We start from the raw sequence: 22,202 nt of genomic DNA on the forward strand, positions 1-22,202 counted from the left end.
TCCATGGTAACAACGTCCTGGTGAAACCTTTCACCATGTTCGTCACTGACTGCACCAGGATCAGCAGGGAAGAAGTCCAAGTCCAAAACTCCCACCCTAACCATAACCCTAACCCACCAGATGAGAAGTTTGACTGGTGTTTCCATAGCAACCACCTGAGGGAGGTGGATTTAAGAAAAGCTCATTGTCACATGCACCAAGGTACAGCAAAAGATTTGCTCTGAGTGCTATCCAGCAAGTAAAGTCATTTATTGTTTTTCTTTGGCTTGGCTTCGCGGACGAAGATTTATGGAGGGGGTAAAAGTCCACATCAGCTGCAGGCTCGTTTGTGGCTGACAAGTCCGATGCGGGACAGGCAGACACGGTTGCAGCGGCTGCAGGGGAAAATTGGTTGGTTGGGGTTGGGTGTTGGGTTTTTCCTCCTTTGAGCATCTTTTGAGGGGGAGGACGTGGAGGGGGAGGATGTGGAGGGGGAGGATGTGGAGGGGGAGGACGTGGAGGGGGAGGACGTGGAGGGGGAGGACGTGGAGGGGGAGGATGTGGACCTGTCCTCGGGCCTGCGCAAAGGAGCTATTAGGTGGAGTGCAGTGCATGCAGTACTGGCCCCACCCTTTACACCCATGGTTCGTGTGCCGTGGCCAAGCAAGCTGGGACGTGGCAGCGAGGTCCTTGGGTCGTAGGTTTTATATCGGAGTGGCCTTCTCCTATGCAGGTTTCTTACCCGGGCTGGAGGGGCCTGCCTCCCCTCCTAGGTCGGTCCATATTTATTGTACAGCAAAGGAAACCCCACATGGAGTGCAGAGTCACAGAGAGAGATTAGAACTAGATGGATGTCACATATCCTGAATGATGTGATAATTCTGGCCTTGAGCTTGATAACATATTGTTACTTCAGTAACTCATAAGCCTCGATGACTAATCTCGAGACATCAGTTCAAATCCTTTGAAGCATCTGGGGAACATAAATTCAGTTAGTTTTAATGAATCTCGAATTAAAAGTATCAGTAATGGTAACCGTTGGGTTGACAAACCTAATGAGATTGATAGAGGAAGTCTACAATCCAGATCTGCTCTGGCCTATGTATGAACCAGAATCACACCAAATGATTGATCCTTAGGTGCTCACTAAAGCCATTGAATAATATCAAAACAACTCTGTGCCATGGGTGTGGTCTGGCACAGTGTGGACTGGTTCTGGAAGTTGACTCACCAGCAGTTTGTCAAGTGTAATTAATAATGGGCCATAAATGTTGGGCTTTGCGAGATTTGGTTCCATGCTAGGTGTAATTAGCAAAAAGCAAAATCATGCTTCTGAGTTTCAGTATTATGCATCCCTTACATTTATAGGTCAAAGTCAAAGGCAATGATTTGGTCAGTCTGGCAGGTCATTGGTGAATGAGTTGTACCAAACTCCTCCACAGTTAAACTAGTAAACGACTGGCAACATAATGGATAAAATGGAGATCAACCAAAGGAAAATGAAAAACCCCAACCAGTAACCCCCGAAATTGTCATATTGCAAATGTCAGAAGAGTGTGTGACTGAATTCCATGATTGCTGGTTAGCTGGGAGCAGGGTCAAATACAATGCAAATGGTGAAGTGTAACTTGCACTCCTGAGGACGATCCTGGCCATAGCATAGTTTGTCCTGGTTCTCTGCTGTGATGCAGGAAAAAATGAGCAGAAATGGTTCACCCAGTCCCTCAAACCTGACCAGTCGTTCAATCTGATCGTAGCTGAACTACCCCTCCTCTATCCCAGTTGCCTGTAACCCCTAATTCAACAATCTTTCAAAAATGTTTTTTTACCTCTACTTTAAATACTTCCCATAAGCTATTTTTCATGAGCTACCACTCAGGTAGAGAATTCCAGAGGTTCATCGCCCTCTGCAACAATATATTTTAAGTGACCAACCCCTTGTAACTATGTCCCCTGATCCTAGACCAGGGGTGGCCAACCTTTTCATTTTTAATTTAGACATACAGCATGGTAACAGGCCATTTTGCCCCTCAAGTCCGTGCCACCCAGTGAACCTACACCCCCAGTATGTACTTGTGAAAATGAAAAGGTTGGCCAACCCTGTTGGAGACTCTCTCACCATTGAAACTATCTCAGCTCTATCAAGCTTTGTCAGGATTTTAGATATCATGATAAATATGTCAATTCCCACCACTCCCAGAGTGTGATCCTTCTGTTGAGGGAAGTAAGATCTTCCTCTTTACTTCACTCTGTCGGTTAAAAAACCGACATGGATTCAGCCCATGGATGCTCATTGATTTCCTGGCCAGGAATAAAATAAATATGGTAGATTTTTTCTGTGAATTGCATGGTTTGGAGGTGATGAGCAAACACTGGTACCAGGTTATTGTAGGTGTAGGGTGTCAGAGTTATAGGCATCAATACCATTGAAAGAAACAGCTGACCAATGGAGAATGGTGGAGAGGCCATAGAACAGCAAATCAAATGGCTCAGCTAGTGGCCTATCTGGATGTCCCAAATCCTTATCACTCAGAGGAAGTTATTTCATTTCTTCATTGCAGTGGTTTACCTATTTGTGCTCAGAGAGGTAAAAAAAAATAACAGGTGCCCTCAGATGTAAAGCTCTCTCAAACAGACAGTGAATTGACCAATTCTAGACTTTGCCTGGCTCAGACAAATACACAGATTCAGACAGTAGAAAGGCTCGGGATTCACAATTACAAATTTACACCCCATCAAAACCAGCAACAATGACCCCAACCTCTGACTGCTCGGAGACTGTAAAGTGTACATAATGTTTAATGAATGTAATCGTTTCAGACTCTTGCTTCTAAGATGTCTGCGTTTATTTATTTATTTTATTTTTTTTACACACTTTGTAAACCTAGTGAGTATTTTGGGCCTTATAGTTTGTTAGCCTTTGCAGGTGCAATCACCGCTGTTGAAATCAAAGTAAATTTCAGGCAAGCGGATCAAGATTTTCAGTCAGAGTGTGACTCGGGTGGGCAGATTGCATCCTACAGGCTGTGCAGGTCTGGCATACCATCCCCGCTCGGCTGGGCTCACTGTATGGGCACCATGACACCCCTGGGTGAAGTGGGCATAGATGTTCATTCAGGGCTGAAACCTCCCTCCAGTCACCATCAGAAGAGACTGAGGGGGAAAAAAACGAGGTCCCTCTCTACTGTCAGCTCGTTCGGAAGTTTTGAGTGAGGTTTTGAGATTGTTCCATCTCTGTGGTACCACTGCCAGGTTAGACGGTACCTCCAGTAAGACAGTTGTCTGGCTAGGCCTAGTTCCTTCTGACCCAGAGTGCTGCGTACAAGGACTGTGTCCTAAGAAGCTCCTTCAAGCCCTCTCTATCCTCATTAATTCAGCCAACCTACAGAGGCCAGATATTTTCATAATGCGGTGGTGATATTAATTAGATTAAGCCTATTGGAGCTTATTTCTGAAACCTTTTATCAGGAGTCTGCATTGGCATTGCTCAAACAAACTTGCAGTTTTTAAACACATTATTGAGCTTTATACCGTATATGCCATTGAATTGGATGATACATGTAACTTAAAATGTTTCACCTTAAAATTGGGTCATATTATACAAAGAATCTAAAATTTGCCGATCCACCACCATCTTCCGCCTCTGATGCAATCACACACATGCCCGTTAATTATTTGCAAAGTCTCAGTGCTTCTCTGCAGGGTCCATCCTCCTGGTTTGGGCTGTTGCTGCCTCTGTACAGGCTTTGAAAGGCCTGTTTCAGGAGCCAAAGGTGGTTTATTTTAAAATATCCAAATGAAATTTCAACCTTTAAATGATCATTTGTTGTTTAAAATACTGTGATTTGCAGCCATTGGTCAGCGGTAAGTGCCAGATTTGGGGAAGAGGGGTGGAGGACCCATCTTATTCAAAACCAGCACTTTAGGTGGAAATTCCAGGGGTCATCCTATGCAATGGCATCTACGGTATTCTATTTCTTAAGATGGAGGCGATGGGATTGTTAGTGGCTGAAGGCCTGGGTTATTAATCTGCTGTAAGAGACTGTGCTTGTTGCTAAGGCTAATGGATATTTGTTTTCCACCCACCTCCTCACCCCCATCCTTTCTGCATGGTGTGCTGTTACTAACTAGGGTTCCTACTTAGTGCATGGAGAGCAAACCCCTGACTGTTCCAGCCCCGATCGGACAGGCTTAAATGACTCTGCCAAACAGTCCTTCCTTCGCTCGACATTATCCACGCCACAGTACAGCCATCACACGAGGGCTGTCTCCCGGAGTCTCTCCCGCCAGGAAACCTTTGACGTGGAGATGCAAGGCAGTCGGGACTCAGCCTACACCGAGCCAGGGGACTCCTGCATGGAGACGGATCCTTATGACGACCCCGAGGACGCCCAGAACCCCAGTGCCCCCTGGTGCCCTGTCGCTCGGCAGCAAGTCCAGCACCGGGAGTCGTGGGGGGAGGAGGAGGAGGAGGAGGAGGAGGAAGAAGACGAGGCAGAGGACGATAACTACAACCTGCAGCAGAGAGGTCGACTGAGGGCCAGAGGCCACTACCGACAGAGAGACAAGGAGATTGTGAACAGGAAGCAGAGCGACATAGAGGAATGGAACCATGACATGTACATTTGTTAAAGTGCAGCTGGCACATGTGCTGGGGTCCATCTCCAGCTCCCACAGAGAATTTGTTATCTTGTAGTGGTATCCATCAGTTCTGTTTCATTGTCCATTCTGAAGAAGAGCCGATAAAGTTTTAGCATTTGGTGCACTCATCTTGCCAAGCCGTCTACCAATGCCAAGTAGGAGTTATTAGACCTCCATTTTGGGAGAAGAGTTTGCATAATATACCAGGCCCTGCCCAACCCTCTCCCTTTGTTTGTAGGGCCTAGCTAATGGGACTGTCGGGGTTTGGTTACAACGACCAGGTACAGTGCGTTGTTAACCCTTTGAAGAACTGACACTTTTGAATGTGTTTGAATCGTTTCTTTGCACCCATTTGCAACAGGTTTAATAACAGTGGTGCCATGGGCTCAGTTCACCTCGCTTAGAACTGAGAAGCCAATTCAGCAGCCAAAGCCAAGTCTCTCATGGCCTGGCAGGGTGTTTACAGCTCTGACTTCAGCCAGGTTAGCAGATCTCTGGGTGCACAACACACTTGTAAACACAAAGCAAAGCATTAAAGCATGAATAAATAGATGGAAACTTTGAAAAATGGCTCAAACTTTCTGCGACTAATGATGTCCTCTCACCTGCTGGTTGTTGTTTACATCACTTTACAAATTATGGATGGTCTTGGAGTAGGTGCAAGGAAGAGTTCTTGTGTTTTCTACACCACTCTCGTATTTAATCCTTTCTATGCATCTTTAATGGGTGATGAGAAGCTATTTATTGAACCCACACTCCCATCACGATTAAATCCCTCCTCCTGCCACCACTCGTCACTAACAAATCAGAAAAGGTGGGTGAAGGGTAAAAATTAAGAAAACTAGAGGTGGACCTTAAACTTGTACCTGTCACTTAAAAGTTTTTTTTGTGCAGAATCTGTCCCTTTTTTTTCTCTTTTAAAGACTGGGTTGTCTGATTACGATTACGGCTGGATTCAATATTCATACTGTACAACAGGTGCATGCTGATGAGCCTGGGATGCTTTTGGATCTGCCAGTTGTTTACAACCAAGAGCTTAAATTTCTAAAATGCAGTGGGGACAAGGGGAAACTGAGCCAATCCTTGGAGAATCACCAAGGTATCTTTTGGGACAGAGTGAGACTAGCTTCAGTGGGAATTGCTGTTCATTGCCCTTTATAATGCTGTTAATGCCCACCACTCTGAGAAAGTCGGGCATTAGCCTAGGTTGACCTGGGGTGGGGTTGTGGGGGTGGGTTTGGGGGGGGGGGGGGTATCGTGGGTAATTTATGCCAAAATATAAACTTTAAGAAATGGAAGTGATTTAAAAGGCAGGCGATGCAATCAATGGGTTAAAATAATATTCTAATCCAGTGGCTTTCAAACTGCACTCCATCTTACTAATCACAGAGCACTTATAGCATAAGGATTGCTTAAGGTGGAATGTGAATTTGGGGGTGCAGTTTGAAAACCACTGCTCTAATCCAAAAAAGATTTAACAAGTGCCATAGGTTGGTCCTCAACACTCCTTTTAGGATGGGGCTATTGTTTGAACCTTGGTCAGATGTGCAAAGACTCATGTTCCTGATTTGTTGGCCACACGGATCCTAAGGTAAATGTAAACAAGTCCTTGTGGACCAGAACCTACTACAACGATACCTCCGAGGTTTGGAGCACTTGATGCCACATTTCCCTCGACATTGACAGGTCCCATGGATGGTGATGCAATAGGGAGGCATTTTCAGGGATCTAGGAATAAGGGATCTCTGTTGGGGAATATTACCAAGCAACTGAGCTGCAAAGTAAGATGCACTCCCTGCTGAAACAGGTGCCAACATTTCGAGTGTCACATGAAAACCCAATAAAACAAAAATTACCAAAAAGAAAATGTGCAATGGAAGGTTAAAGCTTTTAGAATCATTATCCAAACCCGAAGATCAAATCATGGCCTTGAAAAATCATTCCCTGCTCTCTGGTATTGTTTATAATGATATACTGTTTGAATTTTCTGTGGAAGGTTTAATTTTGTGGCTGTCACCATGTCCTCAGTGGGTGACAAAACTTAGACCAGACTGATAGTGATCAGTGCTACAGAGTTACAACCTGCCGTTGGTCCTGTAAAATTCTATGTCCAGTATATATTATAAATAAATGTTCAAATGTGAGTTTTAATAAGAAATGTGGTATTGTTTATTTGTTCTATCTCAGCCCTTTTTCAATGCACCATTGAAAATTTCTGGGTTCTAGGTTTGAACTTAACTTTTTTCTAACAATACCCAATGATGTGTTTGGTATCATTTTCATCCCAAAATCGTGAGCCCAAAACTCAGCAGAAATGATATCAGACTTGGAGGCCATTTGGTGCTCTCGATATGGCCTCCTCTACTTCAATGAGACCAAACACACACATGGCTTAGTTCCGAGCCATAACTCTGACAGGGAAAGGCCAATCATAAACTTGGAGCAGTGCATCACATTTCGCCAAGGCAGTCGACAGCTTAATGGTATGAATGCTGAATTTCAGATGCCTCCACCTCGAACTGGTTCCACAGTTTCCATCTGTCCTTTATCTATTCCCAATTCCAAACCCACTCCAGCAGCTGCTTTTTTACTCAGTTCCTCCCCCCCCCCTCCTGCAGTGGTTTCTACCCCTACTCGCCAGCTTGTCTCACCTCTCCAAGCTTCACTTGTCCAATATCTTATTCGCCCCCCCCCCCACCTCTCTCTCGCCTTTCAGTGCTCTTCCTATATCCCCTTCCCATCTCAGTCTCAAAATAAGGCCCAACCTGTAATGTTGACTGTTCATTTCTCTCCATGGATGTTGCCTGACCTGCACTGATTTTGATCTGGAAGTCTGATTCTAATCCTTCTCTATGTTACCTGCTAAAATAAATATACAAAAGTGCTGGAGGACCCTGCAGCGTCCATTGGAAGCAAAGATAATTAATGTTTCGGGTCTGAGCAAGGTTTCATACCTTTGCCTCCTGTGCACTTACTACCATCACCATGTCTGCAGCCTTTCTAGTTTCACTATGTCATCTGTTCCTTCCCAAGAAGGCAATTAAACCTCTTGCAAAAAGCATTAGTTCACCAGGTGGAAAATGATCACATACAAGAAAATATTACATGAGAAACAGGAACAAGAATCAGCCACTTTAATGCCTGAGCCTACTCTGGCTTCTCAGCAGGATCATGGTTGTTCTGAACATTTGCCTCCCTTTCCCATATCCTTTAATTCTCCAAAAAAATGTTTTTGTATCTCAGTCTTGTATAAACACAATGATTACCTCCACAGCTCTTTGTAGTGAATAATTTCAAATATGCATAACCCTCCGACATAAGAATTTCATGCTTCGTTTCTACTGAGGTAGGTAGTGACTTTGTGACCTGTGACTTTGACGCCCTTTCAGAATCATCTGCAAATCTTCAACATCCCAAATACTTAAATTAGATCATCTGTCATTGCTCTAGTCTCCAGAGACTCACAGGTTGAAACAGTCTCAATTTATTTTTCATAAAACAATCCCTTAAGATATGAAATCAATGCAGTGAAAGATCTCTATAACTTCCTCCAAGGTATATCCTTTATATAGAACCAAACCTGTATGGTGTTGTCTTACCAAAGTCCTCCATAGCTTTAGCTAATAAAGACAAATGTCCCTTTCCCCTTCATTATCACTAATACATCTCCAGGTTAACTCTGTGTTTCCTTCTAGACTCAAATAATGTAGAAACAGGGCCTCTGGCCCAACTTGCCCACATCAACCAAAATGTCCCATCCACATGTCCCATCTGCCTACATTTGACTCATATCCCTCTGAATGATTGGATGTCTCCTGATCCTTTCCAGAGCTGACTGCCATCCCTTTCTCCATGTTTCCAGTTGAGCCAGGTCCTGTTCTAACCATAGCCAATTTTTTGTGTCATCCACAAACTTTACGAATCATGCCATCTTCATTCCCATCCGAAGTGTTAATATGTAGGATAAGTCACGAAGGACCCAGCACCGATCTCTGTAACACACCCACTGGTCACTGGCCTCCAATTTGAAATAGAACTCTCCACTACCTCTCTCTGCCAACAAGCCAATTTTGTATCCAATTTGCTGCTTCACTGTGGAATTAAACAGGAAAGTCTGCAGACGCTGTAATTCTAGTGCAATTACATAAAAGTGCTGGAGAAACATCCAGATGAAGTAAAGGGTAACCGATGTTTCGGGCCTGAGCCCTTCATCAAGATGCTGCATGACCTGCTGATTATATATTGCACTATTTCATCCTGGATCCCGTGTGATCTCCCCTTGCAGACCTGTCTACCATGTTGTCGAAAGTCTTGCTGACGTCCACACAGAGGAAGTTCACCAGGTTGTTTCCAGAGACAAGGGAGTTCGCCTATGGGGAGAGCTAGAGGGAAGGGAAAAACTAAAATAGAAACATGGTGTATTTCGCTCTACCAGGTCAAGAAGAGCAAGAGGAGCAATTGTTCAATGGCACATCAGAATCAGAATTTATTGTCACGAGTATGTGTCACAAACTTCGTTGCTTTGCAGCAGCTTTAAAGTGCATGTACATTACATGTGCAAAATTGCTATAAATTGCATTGCAGTGAAAACACTTTTTTTTAAAAAAAATTAATGCAAAAGAAGAGAGAAAGTGAGGTAGGGTCTGTGGTTCATTGTCCATTCAGAAATCTGATGGCGGAGGGGAAGTAAACCCAGTAAGCTGCTCTCTCTGCCTTACGAATGTCTCCTTCAGATCCATGTATTCTTATCCATCCATCAGGTGAAGGAACATTCCACCGGCAACTGTTTGAGAGGGGAGCATCAGGGCAGAGGATTAAATTGTAGTGATGACCTAGTGTGGAGGTAAAGCTGTGGCATCACTGTTGCTGTTGCCATGATACAAATGAGTTACCCCCTTCCCAGGTAGTGAGCTCCAGGTATTAATTACTCTCCGAAGCAACAGGTTTCTCAAATTAGTGTCATATTATAAACCGCACTTCTGCCTTTCCTGACCTCCATAGCTCATGACAGCCAGAATTCTCTAACCCTGCCCGCCATTGCCCTTCACTCTAACAGGAACATGTTGACCCTGAATTTTTCCTACCTCACTCTTAAAAGCCCCCCATTTGCCAAATGCCCCTTTTCCTACCAATAGTCCAACCCTGTTAGCCCTTAATAGTTGCTATCAAAATTGGCCTTGCCTCAATTTAGGATTTAACTTGTGGCCTGTTAGCTTTTTCCATAACTATTTTAAAACTTGGTTACTAGTCCCAAATTGCTTTGCCACTGATATTCCACCACTTGCCCAGCTTCTTTTCCCAAGAGGTTGATTGTTGTGCCCTCTCTTGTAGAGCCATGTAAATATTGTTTGAGAAAACTTTCCTCAACACACAACAAATTCTGTCCATCTAATCCCTTCGCACTATGACAGCCCCACTCAGTATTAGGGAAAGGCAACGACATCTGTGGACGGCACGGTTGGCGTAGTGGTAGGCGCAATGCTGTTACAGCGCCAGTGATCAGGACCGGGGTTCGAATCCGGTACTATCTGTAAGGAGTTTGTACGTTTTCCCCGTGTCTGAGTGGGTTTTCCCCAGGGGCTCTGGTTTCCTCCCACCCTTCAAAACCTACCAGGGGTTGTAGGTCAATTGGGTGTAATTGGATGGCACATGTTGTATGTCTAAATTTTTTAGAATATATAATTGCAACCCTAATACTCCTATAGCTATCTTCCCACATATTTGTTCCTCTGATATCACTGATTGTTGGACCAATAGTACAATCCTATTTAAATGATCACACCCTTTTTAGACCTAAATTGAACACTATACTCTGACTGGACATTCCAAGAGGAATATCCTCTCTAAGTACTGCCATGACTGTTATGACTAATCACAAACACTATTCCCCTTCCTGTTACCTCCACCTCTATCACACCTGTAGTATCTGTACGCTGGAACATTGTCCATTCCTCAGCCATATTTCTGTAACAATTATCCATGCCCTGAGCTAATCTGCCTTACTTGTCAGGCTTCATGCATTAAAATAAATGCAAATACGCCTTTCTGACCCTTCAGCTCTCCTCACCTTAACTATTTGCCTCACTTTCTCATCTGCCATGTCTCTCTGTCTTGCTCCTGCTGGTCTCATTTAAACCTTCCTGAGTGGCTGAACAAATCTCCCTGTCAGGATATTGATTCCACACCCCCCCCCCCCCCCCGGTTCAAATGCAACCCTCTCTTATTCAAGATTCTTTAATAGTCATATAATAAAACAGAAAATGTGATTTTACAAACAACTTCCTTTAGTCTTCCGTAAGGCAGATAAAGATTTGCCACCAGCAGAAATTGCCCGGTGTCCCTTACAGTCAGAGAAAGAGAAGCAAAAGAGGCCCCCCCCCCCCCCAGAGTCACTGTGTCCATGGATTCACCTCCAGCGCTCCCACAGCCTCCACAACCACACAGAATCCAGTGCAAACAATCAGCAACCCCAGCTCCAGATCCAAAACTCTGATACGATCAGGAAACCCTCGGTACCCTCTCGCATCCTGGTTCACATACCTGGTACGCCTTCATCCAGTCTCGAGCCAGCCTCCGGCAGTCCACAGCCTGGTGCAAGTCCCTTGACCACTGTTGCCCGCCGCCTGTGTGGGTTTCTCTGCCCCAGAAACCCACCTCCGGTCACCTCTGCCCTTGAAAAGATCCCAATGATCCTTGAACCTGAATCCTCCTCTCCTGCACCAGCTCCTCAGCCACTCATTCATCTGCCCCTAACACCAGGATCCTCAGAGGTTGTAATGAGCGGAGTTTGCATCCCTGAGGACGTAGCTGTGCATTTTCTGCAACTATTCTAACTCCATGGCACTTAACGTTCACTACATCCTGACACCAACAGTGTTTGGAAACAGCATTCTGTCAAGGCACATTAACCCGGGGTGGAGCTGTCCTTGCACAAGAATGAGGATCCTCTAAATGACTTTACCTCTATTGCACAATCATTTCCTGCTCTCATTTGTGCTTTACAGGAACAGCTTCACTAGTTTCTCTTTTGGAATATTTTGCCTGGATTTCAGGTATTTCCCTGTCAGGCCTTGCTTTCGTTTACATTGTTTGTCCCTGGTGTTCACCCATTCATAACAGGGGGAAAGTTTCTGGTGGAAAATCCCTGCACAGTGCCTGAGTTTACAGTCGAAGAACAAGAGCATTATCAGGTCAGGACCACACAGAGAAGAGGATGTAAAGTTCCAGTAAACACCTTACAATCCGAATCTCTTTTGCAACCCTGCCCAGATCAATTCCTGGCAAGGCATTCCCGAATGCACATCTTGTAAGAGTCACTCTTGTCCACGTGTGGAACTATCATACACAAAAGTGCTGGACAAACTCAGCAGATCTTGCAGCATCTATGGAAACAAGTAGACAGTCAGTATTTCAGGCCTGAGCCTTTCTTCAGGTGTTTATGCATGAAACTTTCATCCTTGCTTTCATTCAAATAGGCTTCTGGAGGCTACTCCACCATACAACATGGTCAATATGATGCCTCATCCAATCCTCTCTGAATCTTATCGATCTCTCTATATTATACATATTATCCAGATATAAATATAGCTATAGTGTCATCAATTAGGGACCCGGAGCCATATACTGTAAACAAGACCCCGATATCTGGCACCTATGGGGATTTGGAGATGCCAGATAAGTGAATTTTCCAGTTGCTTGAGATTGCATGTTGCATGGATTGGCAAAGTGACCGCTAGGGTGCAGCATTTTAAACTTCCATTTTTTTTACCTATTTTTTTTCACGATTTGTTTTCCCAGTTGCTTGGGGCTGGTGTGTGTGTGTGTGTGTGTGTGTGTGTGTGTGTTTATAAAATACCCCAAGCCAGTATAGCTTAGCCACAATTTTGTCTCAGTTTAGTCTCAGAAAATCCAGTGTTGATATGCAGGCTTTAAATGGATGCAAAGAAAGTTCATGAAGAAGATGGGGGAGACCAGGGTGACAGACTGTTTATAAACTCACAAAATCCTTGTCAAGATGCTTCCAGAGAAATGTCCTTTTCAGATGAGTGGCAGTCCAAACTCCCCTTCTCTTTGTGTGGGGACACGAGGCACGTGATTCTCACAAAGCTTCCGGATCAGTTTTCGTTGGTCAGCCGAAATGTAGTACTTCTTCTACTTCCAGAACCCTTTCATGGGTCAGCCATTCCAAGTTACCTTCACAATGGTCTCAATCGAACTGCAGAATTCCTCTACTTCCAGAACTCTTTTATGGGTCAGCCATTCCAAGTGACCTTCACAATGGTCACAATCCAACTGCAGAATTCCTCTGCTTCCAGAACCCTTTCGTGGGTCAGCCATTCAAAATGACCTTCCCTTTTGGTCACGGTGTGGCAGACTCATTTCCCCTAATACATGGAGAAATTAGACAAATTATCTATTAATATGAGGCCACTTCAGCACTGTATTATGTCCAAGAGCATTTTACCAAAGTACTGTCTCCTTAAATTGGCCCCTGAGCAAACAGTGCACTGTGTCTTTAATCTGTTGGTCACATGTCTCTGCACCTATATTTTCCAGGGCCTTTCTCTCTCTTCAGAAGTATACAATTTGGGTATACACTGTCCCCAGCCTATCACCCCACAGTCAATCTCCAAAGCCTGCAGAGCTTGCAGTTTGATTTGTTCTCTTAAAGTGACAGTCTCACTCAAATGAAAATGAACTGAAAATGGGAGAACTTAATACCTCCCATCAACAAAGGTAATTTTTAGCTGTAAGAGCAAAATTTTAACTGCAAAGTTTGAAATTGCTCATTCACTATTTATATGACATAAAACATAACATTTTCCAGTATGTTGCAAACTTAACATCTTGAAAGCTTAACATCTTGAAAGTAGTCAGCAATTACATTAGCATTGCCTTTAATATGAGTTATTATTAAATCATATTCCTGTAGAATTTGACTCCAGTTGGACAATCGTCTATTTTTCTTTTTCATTTTGCTCATGAACACTAAGGGGTTATGGTCAGTATACACAGCAAAAGGTCCCTGAGCTGTACAGATGTACACATCAAAATGCTGCAAAGCTAGTACAAGGCCCAATAAATCTTTCTTTAGTGTAGAACAACATCGAAGTACTCGAGATGGCAGAGGCCGACAGCATCGAATCCACGCTGCTGAAGATCAAACTGCGCTGGGTAGGTCACGTCTCCAGAATGGAGGACCATCGCCTTCCCAAGATCGTGTTATCTGGCGAGCTCTCCACTGGCCACCGAGACAGAGGTGCACCAAAGAAGAAGTACAAGGACTGCCTAAAGAAAGCTCTTGGTGCCTGCCACATTGACCACCGCCAGTGGGCTGATATCGCCTCAAACCGTGCATCTTGGCGTCTCACAGTTCGGCGGGCAGCAACCTCCTTTGAAGAAGACCACAGAGCCCACCTCACTGTCAAAAGACAAAGAAGGAAAAACCCAACACCCAACCCCAACCAACCAATTTTCCCTTGCAACCGCGTCTGCCTGTCCCGCATCGGACTTTTGATGTTCATTGAATATCCTGGACAAGTAAGCCATCACCATTCCTTTGTAATAGGACAGCTCCTGCACTTCCTCACTAGCATCTACTGCTCAAGAAAATGGCTTCTCAAAGTCAGTTGACTTAAGCGCAGGCTGGTGACATAAAATGGCTTTCAGTTTATTGCAGTCTCCCTTTGAGATGTGCGTTTTCAATTTATCAAATGCTTCCTGACAAAGTTCTGTCCAAACAAACTTTTCACCCTTTTTCAGAAGGTTAGTTAAGGGAAGGGCAAAATTTTTTAGTACTTTCTGTAATATCCAGCCATTCCCAAAAACTTCCTAATAGCTTTCGTACCCATGGGAATGGGAAACTCAGAAATCATCTGAACTTTTCCCAGGACAGGTGCCAACTTGCCATGACCAAGAACATAACTAAGGCAAGTCATAGTAGCATGGCCAAATTCACTTTTAGTTAAATTAACAGTTAGGTTTGCTTTTGAAAGTTTGTCAAATAATTTCTCAGAGATATGTGCTTCCCAGGTATCATTCCCTATAACCAAATCATCAATATAAGCATTTGTATGCTCTAAACCAGTTATTCCCAAAGTGGGTGGCGCTGCCCCCCTAGGTTGGTGGAAAAATTCAAGGGAGCGGTGAGGAAAAAGGGGGCCATCAATGTTCACAGAGTTGCTCTGAATCGCACAGTGTTATCCCCTTACACAGTTATCTTTTCCTTGAACAAAAAGCTGTTTTCTTGTAACAGAACATCAAAGTCCTTCATTCCCAAAGAACCTGACAGCAATGAGCGTTATCAAAACATCTCGCAAGTCATCAGTTGACACACAGACAAACAAGAACCCATGTACAGTGAATAACGCAAGGCAAGGGAAACACACGCTGCTCCCACTATTGGCTGCTCAGTGATATACTAGTTGTTGTTTTAAATTTGCAGTACACCTAATACCAAGAAAGTGTCTGTTGGTTTGTGTGTGTGTGTGCGCGCGTGGTGGGGTGGGGGGGTGGAATGCTAGGGATGTGGCCTGGGAACCAAGAGGGTGGCAGCCTGAAATAGTTTGGGAACCAGTGCTCTAAACCTTGAGTTACAGAATAAATCATCCTTTGGAATGTCCCTGGAGCATTTTTCATTCCAAATGGCAAAACATTATATTCATATAATCTTGACGAGGTCACAAACACAGAAATGTCGCTACCTCTGTCTGTTAAGGGAACACATAAGTAACCTTTTAATAACTCCATCTTCGTAAGAAACTTAGTTCCACCCTTGTCCACACAATCATCCTGGGGATAGGATAAGCATCTGTATTTATTACTGCATAAACTTTTCGATAATCAGTGCAAAATCTAACTGTTGCATCTGATTTAGGCAGCAGGACACAAGGTGAACTCCAATCTGAGGTAGAACATCTAATAATATCTTTAACATGTATTCAATGCCTTGATCTACCAGTCTGCACTTTTCAACATTCATTTGATATGGATATTGTTTGATAGCTTTTGCATCTCCAACATCAACATCATGACAAGCTATTGGGGTTCTCTTAGAACATCTAATAATATCTTTAACATGTATTCAATGCCTTGATCTACCAGTCTGCACTTTTCAACATTAATTTGATATGGATATTGTTTGATAGCTTTTGCATCTCCAACATCAACATCATGACAAGCTATTGGGGTTCTCTTAGGTATGTTTGGAAACAGGTTCTTAAATTTCAAAAATAGCTGTTTCATTTGATCCTTTTCCTGAGGCTGATGAGCCAACGTAGCATCCAAATTCTGCAAAACAATCCAATTAGACAGATAACGGGGGCAATATTTTGTTTGAAGTGACCCTCACAAGGGTCAGCTTGTACTGCCTCAGGGCCCCGAAACTCCTCAGTTTTATCAACAACCAACATCTCTGGTGAAGGCTGTTCCTTGCTTCAAGCCAGGTTCTCAAAATAAGATTTTAACATGTTGACATGACAACTTTGTGTTTTACGTCTCTAATCAGGTGTTTTTCCTTGACTCTATTTCATACAGGCCTGAAAATTTTGCATAATTGGATTAGAATTTTGTTGGGAAAAGAATTAACACTTTATCCAATGGTTAAAAATATTTTCTTTTAATTTCCTCCTCAGAGAGAGCCTTATCTCTCACCTCAGCACGATCAGGTTCACTCTTCTGCCCACTATAAACTTTTTCCAGGACAATGACAAATCCTCACTCTCGGATTTAACACCGGACTTTGGTCCAATATGAAGGATGTAAAGCCTTTAGCAGGTCATTACAACTTGAGTGCTGTTTTGCACTTTCACAGATTCCGGTTCCTTTTAAACCAATCTGCACAGCACCATCCACACTGGCAAGCTTTGCATCCATAGTTCAAGTCACTGCGCAGGCTGGGTATATACCCAAATTTGTCTTTGTTCATCAAGTGGAGGAACTAACCTGACCTCCCTATTTGTCACCAACCTCTCACTAGGACCAGAATGTGGAATTCCTGGCCATCTACAAGATCGATGCCTCCCATCACCTTGTACACATCTATCAGGTTGCCACTCATCCTCTGTCGCTCCAAGCTTCACTCAACCTATCTTCATAAGGCATGCTCTCCAATCCAGGCAGCATCCTTGTAAATTTTCTCTACATCCACATCTTCTACTGTAATGAGTGACCTGAACTGGACACAATATTCCAAGTGGGATCCAACCAAGGTCTTATACTGTATAACTGCAACATTACATTAAAGCAGCCTTATAAATTGTTGCTGTTTTTGGGAATGACAGAGGCTGTGGCTTTTTGGCAGTACTATTGCAATATCCTCAGAGAGATCCTGCCATATGCTATGTCAATGATGCTTACGACGCCCCAGGAGTGAAAGGAGAGGATGGCTGGAGCGGTAAATGCAGTGCAAATCAAGTGGGCGGATTTGTCCCAGATGCCGTGAACTTCTTGTGTGCTGTAGGAGCTTCCCTCCTACAGGCACAAACTGTCAGAGTGCCAAAATTTGGAGTTTTTGTGATTTCACAAGATGCTTTATGTCCAGTGATGTACGTCTTGCAATCCAATCATTAAGGACCAGAGGAACTAATGGCTAATTTACATATAGTCATAGAATCACACTGCACAGAATCAGGCTATTCAACCTACCCCATCCTCTCCAACCATCATACGTATACCTTTCTGTACTAACCCCATTTACCAGAACTTGATCTGCAGCTTCTCTTCCTTGCCAATTAGTGTTCATCTAGATACCTTCAGTGTTTCAAGACTTTCCACCTCCACTGTCCTATCAGACAGTGCATTCCCAGTTTCAATTTTCCCATGTGTAAAAAATAATTTTCCTTATATCTCCTCTATTTATTTATGTTTGAATACTGCATATGTATTGTTTGTATGTATATGTGTTATGTCTGGTAGTGAGTCTGCGTGTTTTGCTCCGAGGACCGGAGAACACTAATTCGTTGGGTTGTATAATCAGATGACAATAAACTTGACTGAAACAAAAGTCTGCAAGCACCGTGACTGAAGTAAAAACACAATGTCAAAAAACTCAGCAAGTCAAACAGTGGAGTTAATGTAGCAAAGATAAAGATACATATCAAAGTTTTGGGCTTGAGCCCTTCATCAAGGTATGGCAAAATGTAGGCAGGTGCCAGGCCAAAATGATGGGGGAAGGGGTGGAGGAAACTTGACTTGAGATAAATGCCACTATTGATACCCCATCTGCAGGAAAAGATTTACGACGGTTTACCCTAGTTCAGGCCATGTACTTTTGTATACCTCTATTAGGTCCCAAACAAACTTAGTCTATCCAATCTCTCCTCATAACTGGCATTCCATCCCAGTAATACGCTGGTGACCTCTTTCGCACCCTCTTTAGAGATATCACATCTTCAGATTTCAGATTTAATGCCAGTGTACATACATGACACCACATACAACCCTGAGATTCCTTTTTCCTGCGGGTGCAGCAGAACTACCACTAATTGGCAGTACAAGAAATAAACAGTATAAACAAACAAAGAACTGTAAACAGATAATGTAAACAAACTGACTGTGCAATATAGAGCGAACAAAAAGAAAATCGATAACAGGTAAGAGTCCTTAAATGAGTCCTTGATTGAGTTTTTTGTTGAGGAGTCTGATGCATCCATAGTTCAAGTCACTGCGCTGGCTGGGTATAATCCCAAATTTGTCTTTGTTCATCAAATGGAGAAACTAACCTGGCCTCCCTATTTGTCACCAACAAATTTGATAGCGGCTGTTCCTGAACCTGGTGATGTGAGTCTTGTGGCACCTAGACCTCTTTTCTGATGGCAGCAGCGAGAACAGAGCGTGTGCTGGGTGGTGTGGGTCTTTGATGATTGTTGCTGCTCCCCGACAGCAGCGTTCCCTGGAGATGTACTCAATAGTGTAATGTCCTATCTTTTGGAGGGGTTCGCACTCAGGGGTATTGGTGCTCCCATACCAGACCATGATGCAGCCAATAAGCACATTTTCCACCACACCTCTGTAGAAATTTGCCATGGTTTCTGGTATCATATCAAACCTCTGAAAACTCCTGAGGAAGTAGAGGCGCCGATGTGCTTTCTTCACGATGCCATTTGGATCCAGGAAAGATCCTCCTCCAAGATAGTGACTCCCAAGAATTTAAATTTGCTCACCCTCTCCACCTCTGATACCCCAATGATCACTGGATCGTTCACCTCTGGTTTCCTGAAGTCAACAATCAGCTCCTTAGTTTTGGTGACATTGAGTGCAAGGTTGTTGTTGGTGCACCATTCAGCCAAGTTTTCAATCTCCCTCCTGTATGCTGACTCAATCCCCTTCCTTTATACAACCTTTACTGTGGTATTGTCAGCATATTTGTAGATGGTGTTATTGTTGTACTGAGCTGTAGAGTCGTAGGTGTAAAGTGAGAAGAGCAGGGAGCTAAGAACACCTGGACAACAGAGATGCATATATCAGGCTGCTCTTTATCAACTACAGTTTGGCATTTCACACCATCATCCCCTCAAAACTAATCAGCAAACACCTAGACAAGGGAGTTAACACCCCATTGTGTAATTGGATCATGGATTTCCTCATTTCCAGACCCCAATCAGTAAGAACTTCTCCGCAATATCCATCAGTACCAGAGTATCATAATGATGTGTTCTTAGCTCCCTGCTCTTCTCACTTTACACCTACGACTGTACAGCTCGGTACAGCAATAACACCATCTATAAATTTGCTGACAATACCACGGTAAAGGTTGTATAAAGGAAGGGTATGAGTCTGCATACAGGAGGGAGATTGAAAACTTGGCTGAATGGTGCACCAACAATGACCTTGCACTCAATGTCACCAAAACTAAGGAGCTGTTTGTTGACTTCAGGAAAGGAAACCAGAGGTGAATGATCCAGTGATCATTGGGGGATCAGAGATGGCCACTTTCTAGCTGTCCTGACTTTCGGAGCCTCTCTTTTTAGGCTCTGTCTGTATGAAGGAAGAAGGAGCACAGCCAGGTGATCTGATTGCCAAAGTGTAGTCTCAGGAAAGAATGGTAGGCCTTCCTTATCTTGGTGTAGCAGTGATCGAGTGTGCTGGGACCTCTAGTACAGCAGGTTAGGCAGGGTTTTCTTGACACAAGCCTGGTAAAAGTTTCCGACTAAGATTTGTAGTGCGTCGGACTGGGCCGACTCTTGTTTACTAATCACGTCATGCAGCTCCGCAAGATATAAACTCCAGTAAAAATCACTGATGAAAACTCTCGGGATAGGTAGGTCTGCATTTAATCGAGTTTTGCTCCAAGGCAGTGAGCAAGTGGTTGACTTAACTCCAGTGTCCATGCACCACCCAGTACTAATGGAAAAGCTAATGTGTGCGCAGCAAGTTCCCACAAAGTTCCCACTTAGACCAGATTATTTAGAAATGCTGACTCAAGGATAACTATTCTGCTGGACATGTGAGAATCCCCTGTCCTGTTTCGACGTGCTGCCATCTTCGAATCTTGTACAAGAATGCACAGAGCTTCAGTTTAAACTGTCATAAGGAAAGTAGCATTTCTGACAGCTCAGAGGTCCCGCCACAAGAGCATTCAGTGAGATCTCTGAGTGCCAGACTCAAGCAGATTTGAGACATCACCTGCCAATTAGAGGAAAGCGAGGAAACCATTGGGCACAGACAAGATCTGCTCTCAGTTTACCTGCATTTCACAGAGAATGTCCTTGTCTGTGTGACCCTGTGTTAAAGTCATTCCAAATTTAGTGTTCTGGAGAGCAACACAATTTATTTGAGAATTAGCACAGGTTTCCTAACCCCTAACCTTTCACCTCTCCCCTTAATTTTATATAGCGTTCTAATCATACTATGACTTAAGGTACATGTTAAACATAGAGTAAAGGAACGGCAGGGTTAAGCTTGACATAAACATGGCAAGTGTGACTGAAATGGAAAGACGTCTTGAATAATATTACACTGTGATAAAGGGCAGGAAGTTGTACATCAGATGATTTGACTTATTTTATTGTTTGCCAGATCAAGCAGTAGATAAGAAGGTTCACAGGCACTCTCCGCAAGTCTCAACAGGGATGTAAATGGTTTTGATGGGGCATAATCACGCACCTGCAGTTGCTTTGTACATGTTGATCTTTAATGTGCTTAATATTTGGCAGAATGTGAAGGTGTGGGTGATTCTGTCCCCCAAACAACTTTCCCCCACCTCGTGCATACCCCATGTTGATGTTGCACCAATGTCAGGAAATATTACTGTCACAAGTATGGAGCTAATCAGCAATATGCCACTCTCTCTACAACGGCTCTACACAGAATAAATCATGGAGTCTCACTTCCTGTATTAATTACTATGGTTTAATGTTTGTGGACAGAGGTACTTAAATATCTTCCACCAATACATGCCAACTGACAAAGTGTCTGCCATGGTTGAATGGGTTGTACCTTGGCTAAAGCTCATGGATTAAATCCTGCAGCAAAGGCTTGAGTATAAAACTGCAGTCTGCTCCAAGATGGTATGGAGGGAGTGTTGGATCCCTGCAGGTGACTTCAGGAGAGTGAATCCAAGGAAAGCCCCTGGTCCGGCAGAGTACCTGGCCAAGTTCTGAAAACCTGTGCTGACCAACTAGCTAGTGTATTCGCAGGTATTATCAACCTCTCACTCCAACCTGCCAAAACGACTATCGACCAGTGGCACTCACATCCACAGTGGTGAAGTGCTTTGAGAGGTTGGTATTTTGAGATCCTGTCTGAGTGGTGACAGGGATCTATTCCAAATTTATCTACCACACCAACAGGTCTACAGCAGATGTCATCTCTCCGACTCTTCACAAACCCCTGGCACACCTGGACAGCAAAGATGCATACGTCAGGATGCTCTTTATTGACCACACTTTGGCATTCAACACCATCATCCCCTCAAAACAAATAAGTAAACTAAGACTGAAGCCTCAACACCCCATCGTGCAATTGGCGCCTGGATTTCCTCACCAGGCCCCAGTCATTGCGGGTTGGCAAGAACATTTCCTCCACAATCTCCATCAGCACCACCCAAGGGCAGGTAGTCCTCAACTTACAATGGGGTCAAGTTCCATTGTATGCCAAAAAATTCTTAAGAAGGGCAGTGGGATCAGTGTGGGGACCAACAGGGGGTTGTGGACAGAGAATGGGGCAGTGGGATCAGTGTGGGGACCGGCTCGGGGCTGTTGGGAGAGAACAGGGCAGTGGGATCAGTGTGGGGACCGACACAGCGCTGTCATGAGAGACATAATCTAGCCTAGCCAAAATTCGAAGTACAGTACAGATTCGAACCATCATAACTTTGAAAAATCGAAGGTCAGACCATCGTAAATCGTGGACTATCTATACTTAGCCCCATTCTCTACTCACTTTACACGTACGACTGTGTGGGTAAGTACAACGACACCATCTACAAATTTGCTGATGATGCCACCATAGTCGGATGTATAAAAGGGGATGATGAGTCAGTAATCAGGAGGGAACTTGAAATTGGCTGAATTGTATACTAACAACAATCTCACACTCAACATCACCAAGACCAAGGAGCTGACTGTGGACTTTAGGAAAGG

At 43.8% G+C, this 22,202-nt stretch overlaps 1 protein-coding gene and 1 long non-coding RNA gene across 4 annotated transcripts in view; one reads left to right on the forward strand and one right to left on the reverse strand.

The window, feature by feature from the left end:
• Nucleotides 1–5,831, forward strand: part of LOC138747583 (voltage-dependent L-type calcium channel subunit beta-1-like) — a 97,159-nt gene extending 91,328 nt beyond the window's left edge. For both annotated transcript variants that reach the window (XM_069906949.1, XM_069906950.1), the window contains exon 13: nucleotides 4,111–5,831. In XM_069906949.1, the coding sequence (XP_069763050.1) occupies nucleotides 4,111–4,611 (501 nt within the window). In that variant the 3' untranslated portion in view covers nucleotides 4,612–5,831. The remainder of the gene's footprint in view (nucleotides 1–4,110) is intronic.
• LOC138747586 (uncharacterized) overlaps nucleotides 1–22,202 on the reverse strand; it is a 43,609-nt gene that overhangs the window by 9,028 nt on the left and 12,379 nt on the right. Inside the window, exon 2 of one of the 2 annotated variants that reach the window (XR_011347563.1) lies at nucleotides 12,620–13,004. This is a non-coding gene — a long non-coding RNA (uncharacterized lncRNA). Of the gene's footprint in view, nucleotides 1–11,160; nucleotides 11,806–12,619; nucleotides 13,005–22,202 lie in introns of those variants that run through there. The other variant, XR_011347564.1, reaches the window with a different exon arrangement.

Source organism: Narcine bancroftii, chromosome 12 (genome assembly GCF_036971445.1).
Source record: "Narcine bancroftii isolate sNarBan1 chromosome 12, sNarBan1.hap1, whole genome shotgun sequence".
Taxonomy (NCBI): domain Eukaryota; kingdom Metazoa; phylum Chordata; class Chondrichthyes; order Torpediniformes; family Narcinidae; genus Narcine; species Narcine bancroftii.